The following is a 22,903-nucleotide window of genomic DNA, read 5'->3' as shown; positions in this document are numbered from 1 at the left end:
GACCTGAGGGTGGGATCAGATGGAGCCCCTGTGAGCAGGAGGTTCCTAGCCAGCACGGGTATATTCTGGATGCATTCATTGATTGGGTGCAGTCTGGATTCACTCATTCATTGGGTATATTCTGGATCCATCCAGTCACCGGGTGTATTCTGGATTCATTCATCCATTGGGTACAGTCTGGGTTCATTCATTCATTGGGTATATTCTGGATCCATTCATTCACCAGGTGTATTCTGGATCCATTCATTCACCAGGTGTATTCTGGATTCATTCCTTCATCAGATGCATTCCGCATTCTTTCATTTATGGGGTTCATTCTGAATTCTTTCATTGGGTGTATTCTGGACCCATTCATTCATAGATGTATTCTGGATCATTCATTGGGGGTTTTCTGGATTGATCCATTCAGCAGATGTATTCTGGATTCATTTACCGGGCATGTTCTTCGTTCATCCACGGGGTGTGCTCTGGAGTCATTCATCCATCGGGCAGGGGCGTGTGTGCTCTGGGAAGGTGAGCGTGGAGTGCCGGCACAGCCTGGGAGATCTCACTTGGGCGTTGTGTGGGTGTCTGTGAGAGCACCCCAAACATGTCAGTCAGGATGGGTGCAGCCACAGCTCTGGCCCCTCCTTCTCTGATCTCTTCCCCACGATGTGAGCTGTGTACCCCATTTCTTCTCTGGTGGACTTCCAGGTGGGTCCAGGAGGTGTGCCTCCACCCTGCCTCACATGGGGGTGCAGGTGGGCTTTGAAATGCTTCACTGGACACCCTCCCCTCCCCTCTCTGTTCTGGAGTCCCCTGTAGAATCTTCTCATTCAGAACTTTGGCACCCTGGTCGTCCACTGGCCAGAGGATTTGAGGGCCAAAGGCCTTTGGGTGTCCCAGCTCCTGCCTATCCTTGTTGGCCTTATCACCTCTGTCCTGTTCAGAGGTTGGCTACCCCAATGGAGGCTATTTGGAAAAGCACCTTCATGGCCACGCTAGAACGGCCTCTTTAGGACATTGCACGTGCCAGCAAATCCCATTTTGTGGGGTGAATATGGGGCCCTGGGGGCCAGGCTGCAGATATTCTGGTGTTAAAGCAGGTGGCACACCCTGAATCCAGCTGCGATTTCGTGGTTATCATCTGTTTTATTTTGTATTCGCGGGAGCTTTTATTCCTGTGTCTTATTTCCCCCTTTCCCCGCCCCGTGACCCCAAGACTCTGATTCTTGCCTCTGCTGTACATTTCCTGCTTCTCCATCTCAAACCCAAAGCCATGGTCTCAGAAATGTCTTGGTCCATGATTTGGGTTGTGAGATGAGGTCGTGGGGCGGGGTGGCTGGGAGGGAAGAAGCTGGCCTTTGCCTGGAGTATGTCCTTTTCTGAAGGTAAAGATGACTGTAAATTCTAGAATATTCTCAGAGGGTGTTGAATGGAGTCTCTGGTGCCTCAGTTTCCCTGGGGAGCCTCCCCTTGGACCCAGACATCTGGGCTCTGCTCACAGCCTCATGTCACCTTCTGTACCCGCTTCCAGCCTGCCCTGGGGAACTGGGTCTGCAGCACCAGCCTTTCTGACCAAGGGAGACTTGGCAGGTGACCTGTAGACCTTGGCGGGGAACTGGCCCAGGGAAAGGGGCCTTTTTGACCTTTGCTATTCCATCTTGGTGAAAATTTTCTTTGGGGTTTTCCTTGGTGACTGCCGTGGTCTGTGCACACACCCAGGGTGCCTTGCTCCTCAAAACCCAGGTGGCAGCTTTGGCTGCACATTAGCAGTTGAGGCTTCTCCACGGAAGCCAGGGAGCAGACCAGGGAGGTGCCCAGAGATTGTGAGGGCCCTGCGGTCTTGTCAGCTCTGGGCCACTTATGGCCGCTCACGACCCTGACCGTGTCCCCAGGGAGCTTTCTTGATGGGACTGGGGAGAGAGCTGGGTGGCCAGAGCGCAAGCTCTGATGTAGGAACGTGCAGGTGTGACCCCGGACACGAAGTGGTCCTCCAGCACCTGCACCGCCTCCCCCCAAAACAAACAGAGACTTTGCTGACAGAAATAGGCGGCAGGCCCCTGTGCGCTTGGCGGGGTGAAGGGACACTCTGAGTGTGTCAAGAGAACCAGTGTCTCCAGGGGATGAGACACCGGGGGCACCTGGGGACACGTCTCCTCACCCCTCAGTGGGGAGACGTGTTGGTTCACCGTGCTGCTGGGTCCGTGGCTGGGCGCTGTGGCTGGCTTCCATGACTGGGCTCCATGGCTGGGTTCTGTGGCCAGGTTTCATGACTGGGCCCTGTGACTGAGCTCCGTGTCTGGGCTCCATGGCTGGGTTCTGTGGCTGAGTTCCGTGGCCAGGTTACATGGCTGGGCGCTGTGGCTGGGTTCCATGGCTACGCACCATGGCTGGGTTCCATAGCCAGGTTTTGTGGCCGGGCTGTGTGGCTGAGCTTCATGAAGGCTGGATTCCATGACTGGGTTCTGTGAGTTAGGCTTCATGACTGGGCTTTGTGGTGGCCAGGTTCTTGGTCCCACTCTGTGACTGGGCTCCAGGGCTGGGCTCCGTGGCTGGGTTCTATGGCTGGGCTCTGTGCCTGGGTTCTGTGTCTAGGTTCTGTGGTTGGGTTTGGTGGCTGGGTTCTATGGCTGGGCTCTGTGCCTGGGTTCTGTGGTTGGGCTCTGTGGGTTCCATGGCTGGGTTCTATGGTTGGCTCTGTGGTTGGGCTCAGTGGCTGGGTTCCGTGGCCGGGTTCCGTGGCCGGGATCTCTGGCTAGGTTCTAAGGCCTGTGCCTGTCTCCTTGGTCCCCCGCAGCACCTGCAGCAGCACGAGAGCGGCGTGGAGGGCGAGAGCTGCTACTACCACTGTGTCCTGTGCAACTACTCCACCAAGGCCAAGCTCAACCTCATCCAGCACGTGCGCTCCATGAAGCACCAGCGCAGCGAGAGCCTGCGCAAGCTGCAGCGGCTGCAGAAGGGCCTGCCCGAGGAGGACGAGGACCTGGGGCAGATCTTCACCATCCGCAGGTGCCCCTCCATGGACCCAGGTGAGCGGCGCGGAGCGGAGAAGCTGACGGCAGCCTCCCGGGGGCTCCCGTGAGGAGCACCTCTTGTTTCTGAGACGCCTCTGCTGGCCAGCAGAAGTTCTGTGAGGGATCTTCCCCCCACTTATCTCCACGCTCTGCCTCGCCCCGCCTATGGGTGGGCTGCCAGTGCCGAGGGGTCCTGCTCTCAGCCCTGACAGCCCTAGGCTGGGCTGCACACGTGTGCAGGAGATGCACATATAAGCTTGTCCGAGACTCCCACCCTCCCGGCTTCTCTTCTGCAGCTTCCTGGAGATGGCCTGGTAGCAGGAGTCTCTCCTCTGCCCTGGCCCCTTGTCCACGATGATCGCTTTCTGTGTCTCTCACCCCCCCTTCCCCAAGACTGTCACTCTAGGGCACTGCCCCACCTTCCCGGCCCCTTCCGCTCAGTCTGGGAGCACAGCCCGGGATGGTTTGTGCACACACTAAACCAGGCCCCAGCCGGGAGTGACGGAAGCGGCAACCCATGGCCTCACATGTAAAGCCCTGAGCTCTGTCCCTGCTCCCATGTCACTCCAGTTGCTAGGGGGCAGGCCTGTGCGCGCACGCGCACGCACACACACACACACACACACACACACACACACACACACACACACACACACCAGCTCCATAGGGCTAAATTAAAGTCCCAGTAAACCAGAGTCTCTCCATTGTCTGGCCTTTCCCTCCCTCAGACCATCATTCCGACCATCTGGCCACGCCAGCCTGGTTTCCTGGCTCCGTCGTCATCCTCTCTGGCTTGGCTCAGCCCCTCCAGGCTCCTGGTCCCCGTTCAGACTCCTGCCAGGAGCGTCTGTGGTACCCCTTCGCTGGAGAATTTTTCTCTCAGCCTTGCTTTGATAGCTCCCCACCCACCTCCCAGGCCCCTGTCCCTTCTGATCTTGCTCTCCAGTGACCTGCTGATTGGATTTTTGATCTTAGAGCTAGCAAATTACTTTTATCAAAATTTGTTTGTTTGGGGCCACACCTAGCAGTGTTCAGGGCTTATTTCTGGCTCTGTGCTCAGGGTTCACTCACGGTGATGCTCAGGGAACCACAGGTTGGCCATGTGCAAAGGCAAACACCCTACCTGCTGGCCCCTAAATTCCACACTTTTTATAGCTTCCGGGGGTGGAAAGGTCCAGAAACTTTCCAACCCCACCCCTGTGGCTTATAACTGTCAGTTCTTCCTTTGTGACTTAGTTCCATGTTTCCGTATGAGCCTTTGACTGCAATTTATTGATATTTTTTCCCTTCCAGAAATTTTAGACATTCTTTTGGCTTTCTGCTATGAAAGTCAGAGATTTCACAAGTAAACGAGTCCGGAAGCACACATGGATTTTTAATCTTAGAGTTATCAAATTATCCCCACCGGCACCCCCTTTCTTCATACGCACCCCTGCACCTTGCACACTTGGACCCACTTGGGCACATACCCCGCCCACACTCCCTGCAACCCCCCCATTTCCTCCCCCGCCCTTAGCCTTCCCTCCTGCCATCTTCCATTATGATTAAATAATAATTTGGGGCTATATTAATATTCAGTGTTTTCATTATTCTCACTCTATAAATATTAATCACAGCCGAGCCATGTAGAGTTTTATAATTTCATTTACCTTCTTGTACAACTTTTTGTTTCCCCTGGATTTCCAGGTCCCCATGATTAATTCATGGTCAGCCCTCCACACCCCAGCAGAGGAGCTGTCCCCGCGCCCATCTCACTCTCAGGCCCCCCACTCCCACTCCCTGCCCGGGCCCCCTGCTCCGCTCGCTGCCCCTCACCCTGTCTGTGACCCTTTGTCGTATAAGCAAAATGGAGTTTCCAGTGGGTGGGATGTGCCCGTGTTAGGAGGTGGGCTCGAAGCGAGGAAGGGTCCTGGGGTGGCAGAGCAGCTGTCCCCCTCTGTCCCCCTGTCCTGGATCCTGTTTCCCTTTGGGCTTCCCAGGAAGGGCCCCTCTCGTGTTTTCTCAGCGCACCCGGGACACCCCAGTGGTGCCTGGGAACTCCAGGGCTCACCTGGCGATGTTGAAGGGATCAAACCGGGGTTGACCGCATGCCCTGGCCCCGGGTGCGTGCCGTCCCCTCCAGGTCAGCGTAGGGCAGTTTCGTCTGTGTTCTAGGACTGTCCAGGTGAGGTCCTTATTTCACGAGCTGATGGTTTCATGGTCGACACCAGGCCTGTGTGTGAGGGTGCGTGCTGTGGGAGGGGACAGGCCCCCAGAGACGGAGCCACTGTGCTGTCTGAATGTGGGCGTCCCATCCCCCCACTGCCTGCCCAGGACACATGGCCTCAGAGTCATGCCCTGTGCCTTCATTCGTGAGTCATTTCTTAGGGTTCCCGGCTTGTCTCTCAGGAGCCTGGGACCCCTTGATAATAGGATTGGGTCTACGTTCCCCCCAGCGCTGCAACTGTCACCATCTCAGTCTCCCCTTCCACGCTGGTTCCTGCCCCTTAAGTGTTTCTTTTCTCTGCCCAGGATTCCCTTTTTTATTTCATTAAAATTTTTGTTTGTTTGTTTGTTTTGTTTTTGGCAATGCTCAGGGCTTACTCCTGGCTCTGCGCTCAGGAATCTCTCCTGGCAGTGCTCGGAGGACCATATAGTATGCTGGGGATAGAGCCCCGCTTAGCCGCATGCAAGGCAAGCGCTCTACCCGCTGTTTTATACACGGCTCCCGCTCGGTTCCCTTTTTATTTAAAGAGGTGCTGGCCCTGACTAGATGGCACACGGCTTCCCTTTCATCCAGGGTCTGTAGTCTGGGACGATCAGATCCCGCTGTGTCACATGGCGTGTCTGTGTCTGCGTGGCGCCCTGCAGTTCTGTTGTGTATGGGTTTCCCCTCAGCGTCTTTCCCCCATGCCTTCCCCGGGGTGTCTGAGCAACTTTGGTTGAGATACTACACTTCCTTTCTGGGTTTCCGAATCCTCTTGCCCGTCACTGGCCTGCGAGTCATGTCTTAGCTTCCTGCCGTCCCTTGACTGGCCGGTAACAAAAGGGACAACTCTGGGGCAACAGTCATGTTGACCCCGGCAGTACCTTGGTGCTGCTTTAAAAACCTCTTTATGAAGATGTGTCTTCAGCCTGACCTCTCAGCGCCCCCCACTAGATGCATACATAAACCCACACACCCAGCATCTCCCCCACAACACACTCACCCACATTCATTCACACTGAGAAGTGACCCTTCCCCACTCCTGGCTTGGACGTTGCTATGCTGGAGAAGAAAAATGAACCATACTTGGTGCATTTTCTGCCCCCGCCGCATCTTTCTCTGGGGGCAGTTCTGCCGAGAAGTGGATCATGTGTGTTTTCTGCAAGACTGCAGGTTCTTTTGGCTTTGTGGGGATTGTGTCTCTTGGGCAGAGGCTGTCACGGCAGGATGTGTACCTTGGCGCTGGCCTCAAGCGGTGGACTTCCCTCCACTCCCCAGACACTCTGGGGGCATACAGGCGGCACGTGGAGGACAGGCTTCCCTGGGGCTGTCATCGCGGTGACACTTGTGGCTCCTGAGTGAAGTGAGTTAGTCTCTCACTTGCCTGGGCTCGTGGACGACCAGAGGCCCTGGGTGTTCCTTGCTCCTCCTTTTCCTCTGGTTTTCTCTCTGCCCCTTGCCTTGCCCTTAACCCTGTATCTTTCTCATGGACACACATCTCCGGACTTTGCAACAGAGGGATACTATCTTGTGTGGGGAGAGGCAGGGCGCTTGTGAGTGAAATGTGGCCGGGTAGCAACAACCTTTCTCCTAAAGCGCTGGCTGAGGGATCATTGTGAGATGCACGGTTACAAAGTTGCTCATGATTGGGTATCAGTGATACAGAGTTCCCACACTCACCAGTATACTTTCCCACCATCAATGGCCCCTGTTTCCCTTCTGCCACCCCCCTCCCCTGCCCAAGCCTGTCTCTATGGCAGGCAATTCTCTGTCTCTCTCTCTCTCTCTCTCTGTGTTCTCCCTCTCTTCCTTTCTCCTTTTGGGCATTATGGATTGCAATGCAGGTACTAAATTGTTATCATGTATATCCCTTTACCTACCTACTTTCAGCCTCAGTTCTTGTCCAGAATGATCATTTAGATGGATCTATTTTTGGAACCAAATTCCAGGGAGTTCTTAACTCTCGCAGCTTAAGAGAATAAGAAAAAGAAGTTCTATTTTCCACGATCATGCTTATTTTTGTTTTTATTTCTCAAAATTAGCATAAGACTGCTAACCCTCTAAATAGGAAGTACATCTTGTTTTTTGTTTTTTTTGTTTTTTTGGTAAATAGCTAAATTATATACAATTTCAGGGTAATTTCTCTCCGAGCACTAAAATATGTTGTGGCCAGTGCTGTAATTCTGCAGCATTGTTTTCATAAAACCAAACAGCTATGCTTTTGGTGTTTTTTCTCCATTTGATTGTATCTTGTTGATGGGGCTAACAGAAAGCAAAGGGATGAGGAATTGCTCAGTGGAAAAGTTAAATGTAAAAACACCCCAAGATAAATTGGGGTAGCTGAAATTTTAAATGCGCACGGCGGACAAATACAACTTTATCTATTTTAAAGACATTCATTGGTGAAGGGCTTTTGGATAGAATTGCAAATTTCAGTGTACCTTTTCAGAATGATGCTTCAGAGTCAAGGATGAAGAGATATCATTGTGTATTGGCTTAGAGAACATAATATGAACACATTATGAAAAACAGGTCCTATAGAATAGTGCATAGTTGGAGTCTCATTTTTTAAAAGGTGTTTTTCTGAAAGCTTTTAGAGGAACCGTTCTAAGCAAAGTGCTCGTAATTGGCATCTCTCATTGTTTCGTGGGTGGGGTCTATTTATGTGGCATCTGATAAGCAAGTCAGGCTCTGAGGGGAGCTCACACACTGCAGGTGCCCCTCGCCGAAGAGGCTGGCACCCTACCTCTGCATCTGCCATGACTTTAGAGGCTCTTGTTCATCTTTTGTTCATGGAGAGAGTTGTCTGTTTGTGTGTGTGAAGCACGCATGGTTTGATTGCTGCCTGATTCTGTTGCATTTTGCATCTACATATGAGGAGGACAGAGGAGTAGTTCTTGGGGGTGTAGGCCGTCTTGTTTTTCTGTTGGAACAGAGTTCCTGATTTGCCTTAATTAGTCCTCTAACAATCTACAAAGGTCAGCGCCAATTGCCTGTTCATTTACATTTGTAATTGTGATGCTTCTGATTACTTATTCCTTGTCTTAGTCCTTCCTCTAAGGATATGCTGGTGGTATCCCTCTGCGTACTCACCAACAACGCACACCATGTGCACACACTGCCACACACACACCGCCGTGCACATTATCTCACACACACCAGCCTGCACACACAGTCTCGCACACAGTGTCCTGCACACACAGTCTCACACAGCATCCTGCACACACCATCTCACACATCACCCTGGACACAGTCTCACACACACAGTCTCACACAGGATCCTGAACACACTGTCTCACACACAGCATCCTGTACATACTGTCTCTCACACACCAGCCTGCACACACAGTCTCATACACAGCATCCTGCACACACAGTCTCACACAGCATCCTGCACACAATCTCACACAGCATCCTGCACACAATCTCACACACACCAGCATGCACACAGTCTCACACAGCATCCTGCAAACACCATCTCACACATACCAGTCTGCACACACAGTCTCGTGCACATCAACCTGCACACACAGTCTCATGCACACCAGCCTGCGCACACAATCTTGTACACTCTAGCCTGTGCACCGTCTCACACACACCGTCTCGCATGTACCATCCTGAACAGTCTCACACACACCATCTGGTCCACACAGTCTCATACACCATCTCGCACACACCTTCTCACACACAGTCTCATACACACTGTCTCATACACACCATTCTGCATACAGTCTCACACATACAAGCCTGCACACACAGTCTCACACACGCCATTCTGCGTACACAGTGTCACACAGTCTTGCACACGCCATCTGGCCCACACGGTCTTGTACAGGCCATCCTGCACACACTACCGTGTGCACATGCTGGATGTAGGGAGCCCAAGTTTCTGGCTCTAACCCTGGTGGGGACGGCCCAGCCTTCCGCCTCTGCTTGTGTACGGCCAGGCAAGAGCAGCTGCTATTGCTCCTTAGCAGCAGGATGAGGCCAGAGTTGGGGAATTATGGCCGGTACCCGGCAAGAAGTCTCAGCGCCATTATCCAGGAGCCTTCTTGAACCGGGTAATTAAAGCCAATTAAACTTTTCTGCTTGCTCTCTGCAGAATGTGCATATGAGCTGGCCTGGTGGAGGTGGGCACGTGCAGAGGCGCTGCTGTCTCGCAGTCCTGGTCAGGCAGGGTCCCTCCGGGGGGAGGTGACATCACCAAGCTGGGGTCCAGACATCATGCCTCCCCTCTTCCCCTTGGGCGAACTCCCCATCTTCTCTAGGACAGACAGACACGGCCACATGGCCACAGGCCCTTTCCAGAGAGCCCCGGCCAGCTGCAGTGGTCTGTGTCGCGCTGATTCTTGGACATTGTGCCCGCATGCAGAGCTGGCCCTCTCGCACTCGTGGCATTCTGCAGAGGGCTGATCCAGCTCAGTATCTCTGAGCTCAGTAGGTGACCCCAGAGCACAGCTGGTCCTGAATGTCAAGCCACTGAGTCTTGTTCTTGGTTAGATGTCCTGCATGCTGCCCCTTTGGGTAGGAGGCAGTGTGCACCCTCAAGGCCACCCAGCACTGGCCTCTCTGAGAGGTGTCCACCCCCTGGCCACTCCCTTTCAGGGGTGGTGATAGGAGTGTCACAATGAAAGAAAAACAAAAATAGACCTGCAGGTGGTTACTAAAATGAGGCAGAGTGTGTGTGTGTGTGTGTGTGTGTGTGTGTGTGTGTGTGTGTGTGTGTGTGATAGCTTTGGTGTCAGTTCTGTTCTCCCTCCCCCCAGGCATGAACCTTCTGGATGGGGAGCCGGACTTGGGTATCCCAAGGGAGCCGTGACCAGCATGTGCCAGTGGCATGAGGGTCCCTCGGTCCTCTGGCGTGGGCTCTCCGAGAAACTGGAACCTGGGAAATGAACCCTGAGGCCCACCATTGGCGGTGAGCCTGTGACTCAGGGGCCAATATACGGTGCCTGGGTCCCCTCTGAAGGAGAGGGGCCTGGTGGCAGTGGCTGTGGCAGCAGGATGCCATGGAATTCCCCACCACATGCGCAGTGCCCTCAGTGCTGATGTTACGTTTCCCAGCGAAACCTCTGACGTGGAGCTCGCTTTGCCGGGAGCGAGCTCTTGGGCTGCATCTCTTCCTCCTGCGACTGGTTCCGAACCTTGGTGGGGCCTGGAGAGGAAAGTGGGACGGGCGCGTGTCCACTGGCAGAAATAGCTCAAAGCGTCCCCTGGATGGACGGCGGGACGGAGCCTCCTGCCGGCTGTGCCCCAGATCGGAGCTGTGGCTTCCCAGGGGGTCTTTGTCGCATACTGAGGAGCGAGGGAACGTTTCGTGGCCTTCCGAAGCTGGGTGAGCCCCGCACCACGCTCCCCGCTTCTTGGAGTTCCCCCCGAAAGCCACAGGAAGCTGCCCCAGATTCCGCACAGCGGCCAGGGACCCCGTGGACCCCCCTGAGTGTCCAGACCATCAGCGGCCACTGGCCATCGGCTTCTCTGTCCTTTCAGCCACTTTTCAAGTATTTGATGGAGATGTCTGGCTCCTGGCGGCCTTGGTGGACAGTCGAGGTTTCTAGAATGGCTCAGCAAGTTCTTAGGGCAGGATGGGATCCTTGGTGGGGGGAGTCGGCGGGTCTGGGGGGGTTGTCCAGCTGGGTTGGGGCCACAGTCTCCTGGCCTCAGTGAGGGAGAATGCCACCCGCCTCTTGTGTGCTCAACGTGAGAGAAACAGGTTCCCGAACAGGCACTTCATTTGGGTTTCGCCACTTGCCGTATCCCGTGAGCTGCTTTGAGAGTTCAAATGAACTTGTGAAAAAGACGGGATGGGAAAAGCACTTTAAAAAAAAAAAAGTTTTCACGCCTCAAGTCTCTCATGAGAACTTCTGTGTATCTGTTAATAAAAGAAGCTTTATGAAAAAAAAAATCCCTAACCTCTGCGCTAATTAGAATATCATCAAAAATTGGTCAGGACGTGATTTTTCTTGGAGCAGGCCTGTTTGAACTTTGAGTTTCATCTGAAATTATTTCCTCTTATGAAGCGACATGTCAAGTGCACTTTCCTTTGCTACTTGTATTGGACGAAATTTTAGGGCCAGGGGACCGGAGAGATACCCCCAGTTCGAACCCCAGTACTGCCTATGGGCCCCCCTCACCCCATTTCCCCTGATCACCAATGGGTGTGGCTTGGTGGCTGAACACACACCTCACCCGTGTGTGATCCCGTGTGTGACCCCGTGCTTGCTCTCCAGCACTGCAAATAAAGAGAGTAAAAACTGCTTGCCTTGCACATGGCTGGCCCGGGTTCGGTCCCCAGCACCCCATATGATCCCGTGAGCCCCGCCAGGAGTACAGAGTCAGGAGTAAGCCTTGAGCACCGGTGGGTGTGGCCCCCAAACAAGAATCAAACAGTAACAACAACCAAAGCCAACAGACCCAGACCCTCTGCTGGTGACTCGCTGCCCCAGAGTGAGACACAGGAAAAGCCTTTGTCCCTTTGATGGGTCTGCAGCCATGCAGGTGCTCAGGGATGCTGTAGGGGCACCAGGTTGGACCCCTCACGCGCCCACCTTCTCTCTGCGCTTTCACCAGATGGACCTTCGCATGCCCCAGAGCCGAGCACGCTGGGCTCTGGTCAGCCCCGACTCTGGGAACCCCAAATCAGCTGAGAGCCCCAGCATTTGGTTCTGCCGGTGGCCCTGGATCCCTGAGAGCATCATCCTGTGGGAAGGGTCAGTGGCCCAGCTTGCAGTTTTTGTCTGGCCATCCTCACACGCCTGATTCTTGATTTTGTTTTCTTCTCATGTGGGTGAAGACGGCCATAGAGCACATGAGAAAGGACAGGGAAACGAGCCCTGACTTGTTGGTTTCTGAGAGAGAGGCGGGGTGGGGATCCGGGAGAGGGGAGAGGAGAGAGGGATATTCCAGCAGATGCAGGAGCAGTATTTTCTCTCCTTTCCATGAGCGGTGCCGCTCAGCTGGCTGGCAGCAGCGAACCTTCTCCAGTAACTATTTTGTGGCCCCCACCAGCTCTCCTGCCCCTGGGCTGGTCCCCTCAGGATTGCCAGCCTAGTGGTGTTGGTTGTGGCAGAACCCCTGGAGAAAAGGAGGTGGGTAAATGTCATGGCTATTTGGAAAGAATGTTTCAGCCATACCTGGCAGATGTGTGTGAGGATAAATTCAATTTATTAAAAAAAATCTGGCCATATTCAGCGGTCTGCGTTTCTGGGGGCTAAACACACAAGCGGTGGCAGGCAGCGCCTTTGTTTTCTTCCAGATCTGACCAGCCTGCAGAGGAGGGATGTTCTCAGAAGGATTCTAAAGGTTTATTCTTTTAATTTTGTTTTTACTAGGGTTGATCAGTGTGTGTGTATGTGTGTGTGTTTGCGTGTGTGTGTGTGCGTGTGTGTGTGCGTGTGTGTGTGCATGTATGTGTGTGTGTGTGCATGTATGTGTGTGTGCATGTATGTGTGTGTGCGTGCGTGTGTGTGTTTGCGTGTGTGTGTGCGCGTGTGTGTGTGTGTGAGTGTGTGTGTGTGTGTGTGTGTGTGTGTGTGTGTGTACACTTTCTTTCTCGATACATCCCGGTAAGACAGATGGGAGCAAATAGGGAGTAATAGAAATGTACAGAAGGTCCCATGCATTGGGCTAATGGGACACTAATGTGCAGGCCTCTGGGGTTGGTGATGGTAGGACCATTTGGTGCCCAGCAGGGGCCCGTGCTCAGGGCAGGCTGCAAGCCCCCAGCATCCAGCCTGGCATCACTCCTCCAGCCACTGCTTGGGAGCTCTGGGCTCTCATGAAGCAGACAGGAGAAGCGCAGATGTGGTTCACTCATGAAGGCGCCTGAGTGCCAGGCCTCATCCCGCGAATGTGCTATCCACTCAGGGTGCCATGCGGAAAGGACATCAGGGAGATGCTTCCACACTGACCCTGGCTATGGCCAGGAGAACAACCCTTGAGGTGGTGCCCACATGGTTTATGGAACAGCAAAGTGGGTAGGACGGGATGGTGGTGGTGGGGATTTTGGTTTTTCCTTTTTCCTTTTGGATGTAGTTGGGGGGTGGGGGGAAGGTCCCAGGGTCAGGTGGGATCCTCAGGGAACAGAACCCAGGGCTTATTTCCCGTCCAGGCTGTGGCTGTTTTCAGAGTTGGCCAAGTTGTCAGGCCTCCGGGAAGGGTTGTCTTGCTGTTGTCTGCTCTGCCTTCTCCGTGGCTGTTCTGGTCTGCCCAGGCTTCTGTCTAGGCAGGTGAGGGTCCTGGCCATAGCCCTGGGTCCAGGTAGGTGCTGTGTGTCTGTGTGTCTGTCTAGGACGAAACTGTGCTTGCTGTTGTGTTCTCTGTGGAATGCAACATGCACACTTTATACCGTTTCCAGCTGGTGGGTTTTAAGTGTGGTCTTCTCGTGGAAGTGGACTCGCTGTAGTTCACTACATAAATATTGTAACTATTTGCAATGCCCCTCCTTCCTTCTTCTTCCTTCTTCTTCTCAGAAAAACTAATAAAACGGTGTGTTTATTTGAAACTGAAAGTTATGCCATTATTATGAAAATAAAAAGCGTGGATGAGAAAGGTGTGTGAAACTTGGTAAGCACGAAGGCTGGGAAACCTAGTGGAAGTGGCTGGAGTGGCTTTTTCTCCACCGACAGCAGCTTCCCTCGCTCTCAGTGTGCCTCGAGGCTAGTAGCAGTCACTTGTGTGACTGAATGACCTGCCCCTTTACACTCCACATCAAGCCCAGGCCATGTGAGTGGTCCCCACTCCACTAAGGTTTCCTTTGGGGGCCTGGGGGCTTCAGACAAGACCAGCCTCTCCTCTGAGAAAGGGAAGGGGCCACGTTCACAGTTCACACGAGTGGAAGCTGTGTGCACGGCCGCCCCAGCCTGCAGTTTTGGTGGTTTCTTTCATGGGAATGACCAGAACCAGTGAGCGGCCACTTTGTTGGCCATTCTAGGCTGGAGTTGCAGGAAGGCTGGACATGGAAACAGAAAGGTCAGGTCAGCTTCCTCAGGAGCACCTGTTGTTGTCCAAGGTTTGATTAGGCGGTCTGAGGCACTGAGATATGCACGTGAAAGAAATAAAATGATTCACGGAGGATCACAAACTATCTCTGGAATTGTGACCCAGAGCAGCCTGCTCAGCCTCCTTTTATTAGCTAGCTCATTATCATATCCAATGAAATTCAGCCACGTAGGCGGGGTATGTAAATTATGTTAATTATTGTGTAATTATGTAAATTAACCCAGTCAGTTAACAGAAACCTAGTCAGTTACATAAACGGAAACATAGTTCATGACCTCTTCACATCCGGGGTTTGTGACAAATAAGAAACAATGTTTACATTCAAAGCCTAACTAGGCCTGAGACGTGAGATGTTGTACACAACACCTGTTAGCCAGAGAGAGAGAGAGGTGAGGCCCTCAGGACATCCCCCAGCCTGGATGTCCACCTGAGGTCGGTCTGGGTGACCACAGAAATTCCGGAGTGCCCGCGCAGTTTTAGGCTGGCATTCTAGCAGTCACCGTCGGCGATGAAGATTGGAAAAGGTAGGGAATAAAGACCAGAGTTGGTTTTCTTATAGTGTTCCTGCGTGGGGGACAGACACCACGGGAGTTCACTGTTCCTCGCTGCGCTGCTCAGAATGCGTGTGCGCGAGTGATGACTGGGAGGCCCAACGGGGCGGCACGGCTTCCTCCCCTCTGCTGAGCTGGGTCCTGCTCCATCCCCCAGCAGGGCGGCCCGCCTCTTACTTCCTCTCACATCTCATTGGCTGGAACTCAGTCACGTGGTTCGTGTATTCGAGGAGGATTGTGGGAATTGTCTTTCCTTGTAGAGACTGGGCAATAACGCTTTTTAGCTAGGAGTGTTTTGCTGTCCCAAGTGAAAGGAGTGTCCTCTTTGCCAGGATGGGCAGTTCTTAGGAGACATCTGGGAGGCCCACCACCCAGCTTTCTGAAACGATGGGGAGGGGATTCAGTGAAGTGTGAGGGTTAGGTGGCTGTCCTCTGGGAACTCATTGTTCTAGTATTGAAGATTGTTGAGTGGCCACAGGGAAGCAAGCCATGAAACCACGTTTAATTGTCTAGTTTTCTTTAAAACATATATAAGCTCAGATGTTTAGCACAGATTATGAGTGCATTTTATTTCTTTCATTGCATTTTTAACATTTTCAACAATAGGCACTTACTGCTTTTACCATCGGGGGAAAATGGGCGAACTTTTAGTGTAAGGAATGGAGAACTTGGTAATTACTACCTCTATATGACACAGACTTGGTGGAAAGAATAAAAAGAGTAATAAAGGGCAAAATCTATAAACATGTAGTGATAATGGAATGATGATGAGTAACTCTAGTGCTGTGGATTCATGAAGAGCAAATCCCATCCTGCTAATAGGATAAAATGGACTAATGCATGTGGATTCTTGTGGGAGAGGCAAGTTGTATTGTTTCAGTGCTAGCTTCTCCAGAGCTCCACAGACTTTGAAACAGACTTTGAAAACATCTTCTGTTCTCTCCATGCAACTTTTAAATTTTGTTTTGTTTGGGGGGCCACATCTGGTGATGCTCAGGGGTTACTCCTAGCTTTGCCCTCAGGAATTACTCCTAGCAGTGCTTGGGGGACCGTATGGGAGGCCAGATTGGTCACGTGCAAGGCAGGCGCCCTACCTGCTGTGCTGTCTCTCCAGCCCACCATGCACTTTCTGAGGTGATTCAGTGGCATCTCTCTAACTCTGCACAGGAGACACTGGGGCTTGTTGAGCTTTGTGGATTTTTGTCAAGTACCTGTTGGTTGTAAACGCTTGCTTCTGGAAAAGAGTATGAAGGAGAAAAATGGCCCCTGTGTGTCAGCACCATTGGGTGATGTGGCGGCCACCCTGAAGAGCCCCGGTGGTGAGCCTGGTGTGGAGGGATGGTGGAGCAAGACGCCCTTGGGCCAGCGATTGCGGGGTGTGGGAGGGCGGTTCAGGAATGGGTCCGGGCCAGTCCACTGTAGCTCAGGCAAGAGCGTGCGGCACGTGTTTCCCCCTCTCCCCTACACGACACACGCATCCCCTTCATATGTCATCCTTCCTGTTGGGCTTCCTCGCTGCTCCCTCTCCACAGCAGTCCAGCCCTTCTGAGAAAACAGAGTTGCAAGGCTCGCTAGCACAGATTTATTAAAAACAAATACAGAAGAACTCCTGCTTTCCGTATCATCTTCCAATCACATTCAGAGCGTATAGAGGAATTCCTTATGTGCTGAACTCTGACTAAAAGAAAAGCTAATAAACAGGAATAATGTATTGATTTCCAGACTCCTCATGTGCAGGAGGGATGCTCGAGCTGGGAGAGCTCTGATTCCAGCTCACCTTTTCACTGATAACTTGAAACCAATAAGTAGCAAATGCAGTTTGCATACCATCTCAAATATTTATGTTATAATGTGCATAATTTCAAATACTTAGGAGTAGAAAAAAATTTATAAGTAGACTTAGGGACGTTAGGAATCTCTATATCTTATTTATTTAGTTTGTAATTATTTAAAATATGTGTGGGGGGAGGGGATTAGGCTACACTCGTAGTGCTTGGGGCCTATTTTTGGCTCTGTGCTCAGGAGCTACTCCTGGCAGTGCCCAGGGGATCATATGGCCTGCTGAGGATTAAACCAGGATCGGCCCAAGTGGCCACATGCAAAGCAAATAAATGCCTTACCTCATTGTCACTGTCACTGTCATTGTCATCCCGTTACTTGAGCGGGCACCAGTAATGTCTCCATTGTGAGACTTGTTGTTACTGTTTTTGGCATATCAAATACACCACAGGTAGCTTGCCAGGCTCTGCCGTGCAGGAGAGATACTCTTGGTAGCTTGCCGGGCTCTCCGAGAGAGGTAGAGGAATTGAACCTGGGTCAGCTGCGTGCAAGGCAAACGCCCTGTCACTGTGCTATTGTACTTCTGTTATTTTAATTTTCAGTTTTTCTTTTTGGGTCATACCCAGCGATGCTCAGGGGTTACTCCTGGCTCTGTGCTCAGGAATTACTCCTGGCAGTGCTTGGGAAACCATATGGGATGCCGGGGATTGAATCTGGGTTGGCCTCATGCAAAGCAAATGCCCTACTGCTGTACTATGTCTCTGGCTCTCATTGTGCTTTTATTTGATATCATTTTAAGCATGAAAAAAAAGAAAATTTTCATATACCATTACCTAGTTTTGCCAGATTCTAACATTTTATCTTATTTATCCTATTATTCTGCTTTTCCGAGTCTCTCTCTTTCTCTTTCTCTCCCTCCCTCCATCTCCTCCCCCTACCCCCAGATATACATTATTATTTTTATAGCACTATTAAAGAGTATGTGTTGGACATGACTCCCTCCAGTCTCTAAATATGATGGAATGCATTTGCTCTGAACAAGGGCAGTGCCATATAAACATAAAAAAATGATAAAATCAGAAAATGAGCGTTAGCATAAATACTAATTGATAGTATTCTCAGAATATCTCTATGATAGCCTTTAAATGAGAAGGAACTCCCAGCTGGCCAGCTGTCTTCTGCTGTCCACATCTTCACTGTCCTCTCGTTGCTCATTCTAGTCTTGGTTTTATATGATCGCCATAGAGTTGATGAATGCAGGTCAGTTATTTTGTGGAATGTCCTTCAGTTTGGGTTTGTCTGATGGCTCCTTATGAAGGGAACCGGGTTTTGCATTTTGTTTGGACCCCCACCCACCCCCCCGCCCCCACAAGGCCTGATCTCTTGCCCTTCCTATTACCCCAGAAAGGGCAGGTTGCGATTTGTCTCTTTGCTGCCAGCGTCAGCTCAGATCGCTGTTTTACAGCAAGAGTGACGAGCCAGTTCCCTTCTGGTCATGGTGCTTAGTTATCCCTTGGGAGTAACTCAGGAAGCTGCTCGAGTTCCCCACACTGTGGTTGATCAGAACCTTGTGGAGTGATACTTGGAGTCCTTTTAATAAGGAATCGGATTTTTAAGTGGGATTATTTGGGAAAATGTCAATCAATAGAAGTAAAAATCAATAAGCAGAAATATTTGGAGGGAGAAAAGAAAGTGGGATGGTCATTAAGGCCGAATTTGTTTTAAGCTTATATATTATTTACCTGTTTGTGGATGATTAGCTAATTCAGCAGACCGGAACAGCACGAGTGGAAATAGTTTTCCTGAATATTACTAAGGAATTTTGGAAATGGCCAAAAAAATTATTATAGGCTCCAGAGAGATCAGACATGGATTAAGGCACATGCCTTGCGTGCATCTGACCCTAGCTTGATCCCTGGCACTACTTAGTCCCTGGAGCAATACCAGCTGCTATCCTGGAGGCCCCCGAACACCTCCAAGCCCACTCCCCCTCCACCCCAGCCACATGCATCCTTTTATCTGTACATTGAGCCACTAGCCTGGTTGGCCCAGAATTTCTGGGAGGGGGCCCCTGGCGCTCCTGAGCATTGCCTGGAAGGAGCCTTCACCCACACCCCGACTCCCCCACTGTGAAAAAGAAAAGACGCAAGCAAAGACGTGAGTGTCTTGTAAGAAGGAAGTCAGAGCATCCGCCCGGCCGAGGGTCAGCTGTTAGGGGTGGGAGAGCGGGTGCTGGATGACTCCCTCTCCGTCTCATCCTCCTAGCTGACGCACACACCTGGCCTGGGGGAGCTCTGGGGAGTGGGCGTGGGTCAGGGAGGGCCCTGGTGGGTGCAGCCTGTGGGTGGCAGGTCATGCAGGAGGGTGGAAGGGAAGGGGCGCTGGGCGAGTCTTGCTGTTCGATGTGGCCAGTGCTCCGGCCCGGAAGTCTTTTCTTCCATGAAAGGTCTCGGAGCAACATTTGCTGAGCTTCCCATTGGCTCTGTACTATCGGATGGAAATCCCAGCCCCATTCCCTCTCGTCGTCTTTTCCTCTGGCTCTGGGGGGGCCCAGCGCACTGTGGGTCTGCCTGCACAGCCGCCACCACCTCCTCTCACCTTTGCTGGAAAGACCATTCTGTCCCCCCCACCCCCGCCCACTGTGGCGCCTTGCTCCTTCCCGTGCCAGCTCCTCTTCCTGACGGTGTCCATTCATCTCTTCCTTCCTTTCCGTTGGGCCCCATCCATCCTCGCTCCTGATTGGTCAGTCAATAGATGCTCAGGCGCAGGGGGCAGATGGGACCTGCTCTGTACCCGGTTCCTGGAAAGACCATGGTTGGAACTCAAAACAACCTCCCTCCTTCCCCCCCCCCACCATAGACGACCACCCGCCCGGGCTCCTGCAGGCAGAGCAGGCTGTGAGCAGGTGGAGAGAGACAGCCTTGGGGGGGACTCTGTTCTCTAGGAAAGGGGGACTTGGACTTGGCTCACCAGGGGACGTGGGGCCCTGTGACCTTCAGTTTGGGGGTAGCATGTCTCCCAACTTCCTGGCTAGAAGGATCGCTGTTCTGTTTGTTGACCTCCCCGTTCCCCCACCCCCAGGGTACCCCACCTGCTGTGGGTCATATGAGTGCAGGCATGTTTCAGGACGAGCCCTTCTCAAGCAAGTCACAGGTGAATGTTACGGATACATTTAGGGGAGGGAGAAGGGGGGATGAAGCCGCTGCCTGGACTGTCCCTTGCAGGCCACCTCAGGCTTGGCCCTGGACCCTCCTGCTCGCGTGGGCTCTGCCCATCAGTGAGAGGCCCTTTTGGCTACCTCCCCCACCACCCCCCGCTGAAATTGCAGCCCCTGTGTGTTCTGTCCAGGAGGGCAGTGTGTCCATCTGTCTGTGTGGGGCTGGGGGACACCATGACCCCAGGACAAGACGGCGTGTTCCCACACATAATATGGGCCGTGGATCTGGCAGAACCTCTTTCCGGAGAGACTGTAATTCCTGGACTTGGATTTTTCCAGCTGAGGTGTTGTGACTTGCAGCATGGCGAGGCCGCGGGTTGGTGAGCGAGGGCCTGTGGCCTGGGGTGCAGAGAGATGGGGAGCAGAGTGGGGTCCCTGCAGACGCGTCGCTCCTGCAGGCGGGAAGTGTGTGAGACAGCGGTGTTGCTGTGAGGGACCGTGGGCTGCACTGTGCCCACCCCCCACGTGTCTCCCTCGGCTCTTCCTCCGCCCAGATGCCCGTTCCTGCCACTTTCCCTCTTTCCCACCCTACACGCCGGAGACGAAGAGCTTTCACACGTCCCCAGGGAGTTTCAAGCCCGGCTTTTCCCAAACTGGCTACCCTTGGTTCTGTGACATCAGCCCAGAGATTCTCGACCTTTGCTGGGTCCAGAATGAGAGGGAATGACTATGCCCCCAGAAACGCCTGGAGGTGACTCAGTCTGCATGTTTATTTCAGGGGCTCACTTTGGTGTACCTTGAGCGCCCACTGGTTCATCTATAAAAGGGGAAGCTTCTGTCTATTAGGGGGTCTGCCCGCTCTTTTCCGGGGCGGGGTGGGGGTGGCCACCTCTGGCTGTGCTCAGCTCTTCCTCTGTGCTCAGAGAACATCCCTGGTGATCCTGGGGGTAGGGGTGGGGGCATACCTACCTACCCAGGGTGCCAGGGATCAAGCTGGCAGTGAGCCAGTGCAAGACTAATGCCTTCCCACAGAACAACTCCTCTGCCTCTGCCTTGGTAGTTTTCGGGTGCCAGTGAAGGATGGACACAGAGTATTATCCTCGCGAGGGGCAGGCGGTACACGCGGCTTCACCCTCTCTTCCTCTCCTCTTCTCCCTCTCCCTTTCCCCTTCTCCTTTTCCCTCTCCCCTTCTCCCTCTCTCCTCTCTCTCTTTCTGTTTCTCTCCGTCTCTGTCTCAGTCTCGGTCTCTGTCTCTGTCTCTCTCACCCTCCCTCCCTCCCCCCCTCTCCCCCAGCCTGCAGAGCCGTGTTCTCAGTCCCTCCCCCTTCTCTGCACTAGGGGCTCTCGCGGGGGAAGCATGGTGTGTTCATTGTGGGGTGCAGTTTCGGCACAGCCCTGTCCTTCCTTAGGAGGCACAGGTTGAACAAGCCCCACATACCCTAGCACCCTGGAAGTGGGCTAAGTCCTCGGGGTGCCGTTTCCTACAGCCTTGTGGCCAGGGGACACCCAGACTCCAGATCCCATCCTTCAGGCGGGCGTGGAGGGGTGGGGCCACACCTCAGCACACCCCCCTAGACGGCCAGAGACTCTTCCTCCTGCAGTCAGCCCGCCCCGTTCCCGTTTCCTGTCCTGCTCCAGACACTGAGGCCTGGGCCCTGCCCTTGGATGCCCACTGGGCAGGGTGAGGCCACAGGGGTCTTGGTGGTGTCCACCAAGGAGCAAGGGTGGTTCATGCCCAGGTGCCCACCGCGGTCTCACTAAAGTTATCTGTGAAGAGAGGGCTCGCCCAGATTACTGGACTCATGACGGTCCCCAACCCTGCCCCCTAACACCATCTCCCTTCCGACCTGCTGGTTCCTGTCTGGCGCTGCTGGTTCCTGTCTGGCGCCTCCTGCCCTGTTGGACCCCAGGTGGTCACCCACCCACCATGGGTTCATCTGGAAGATGTGGCAGATTTTCTCTTGGGCTCAATGCAGATTTGCCAGCTTATACTTAAGATGGTTCACGCAGGGGGCCCGGGGCAGACCCCAGGTTCCACCCAGCCCCACATGAGCCCTCTTGGGAGCTACTGTCCCCATTTCTCTGAGTTCAGAAATTGTGGGCACGCAGGACGTGAGCATTCGGTGGCCGAGAACCGTTCCCCTGGCCGGCCCCCAGTGATGGACGGATGGACAGGGGAACAGAGGAACAGGGTCCCAGGCTGGTGGGTAATCGGGGACCGTTTATTTCATTCTCATCCTCATCCTTACAGTTTGTTCTCCTACAGCATCGTTGGCTTCCCCCCCCCCCGCCCCCTTACAGCACAGTTACATGGAAATCATGAAGGGTGGGGCACACATAGGTGGGTTGGACATTATCATAACAACAAACAGATGTAAAGCACTTCCATCAGGGAAGCTCTTCTAGGAGATTAACTCAAGGACAAATCTCACCTGAAGGTTCAGCACTCCAGATTACTAGGAGATCCGCTCAAGGACAGGATCCCGTCTAGGGCATATTGCTTTCTCCTTTCCTCAGCTAGCAATCCATTTAAACAATCCTAGTACTTTTACTTCCTACTAATATTTCTAGTCATTTTTGTATGAACACAGTAAGAAATATATTAAGCTTAAAGGTTGGCTCTTCCTGGGGACATTTCGCTGTGTATCCCAGACCACAGTCCTCAGGTCAGGTTAGTCTTTACTAACCCCAGTAGGGTCCTTATTCAGTTACTTCTTTTGGGGTCATGACAGAGTTTGTTCCATGACCGTGCTTTTATTATACTTGGCCTGTCCCTTTTGATGCCAGGGTAACTTACAGCTTGCCCTGGGTCCATGCTTGTCCCTTGCTGGGACCCTTCTTTTGGGGGTGTCAAGAAGTAAGGGAAACTGAGGCTTAAGTCAGGTAAATATGATGGATACCCAGGAGTCAATGTTATTCAGAATCAATTAACTCCCATGTTACAAAAGCATTGCATCAACTGTCTTTCTGTGTTTATACAAAAAGAGCATTGCTAAGCCATGTAAAGGACATAGAGGAAAGAAAAAAGCAATATAGGATTATGAGCACCTGATGGAATTTGGTATGCCTCAGGAGCACTGTGGTAGGAGTAACTCAACAAACCTAAGTTCCCTGCAGGAGGATCAAGGACAACCCAGTGTTATCCAGCACATTCCCATACCTGCCCCACTGACCACAGTGGGCACCATTTGTGAGCCCCACACCATCACGTGGCTGGTTCAGCTGGCCTGGCTG

General features: G+C 52.8%; 1 protein-coding gene across 3 annotated transcripts in view; it reads left to right on the top strand.

The window, feature by feature from the left end:
• ZFHX3 (zinc finger homeobox 3) overlaps nucleotides 1-22,903 on the top strand; it is a 234,169-nt gene that overhangs the window by 139,171 nt on the left and 72,095 nt on the right. For all 3 annotated transcript variants that reach the window (XM_055144986.1, XM_055144983.1, XM_055144985.1), the window contains exon 4: nucleotides 2,780-3,011. In XM_055144986.1, the coding sequence (XP_055000961.1) occupies nucleotides 2,780-3,011 (232 nt within the window). The remainder of the gene's footprint in view (nucleotides 1-2,779; nucleotides 3,012-22,903) is intronic.

Source organism: Sorex araneus, chromosome 8 (genome assembly GCF_027595985.1).
Source record: "Sorex araneus isolate mSorAra2 chromosome 8, mSorAra2.pri, whole genome shotgun sequence".
Taxonomy (NCBI): Eukaryota; Metazoa; Chordata; class Mammalia; order Eulipotyphla; family Soricidae; genus Sorex; species Sorex araneus.
The sequence above is the reverse complement of the archived record's forward strand: the minus strand, read 5'-3'. Positions and strand labels throughout refer to the sequence as shown.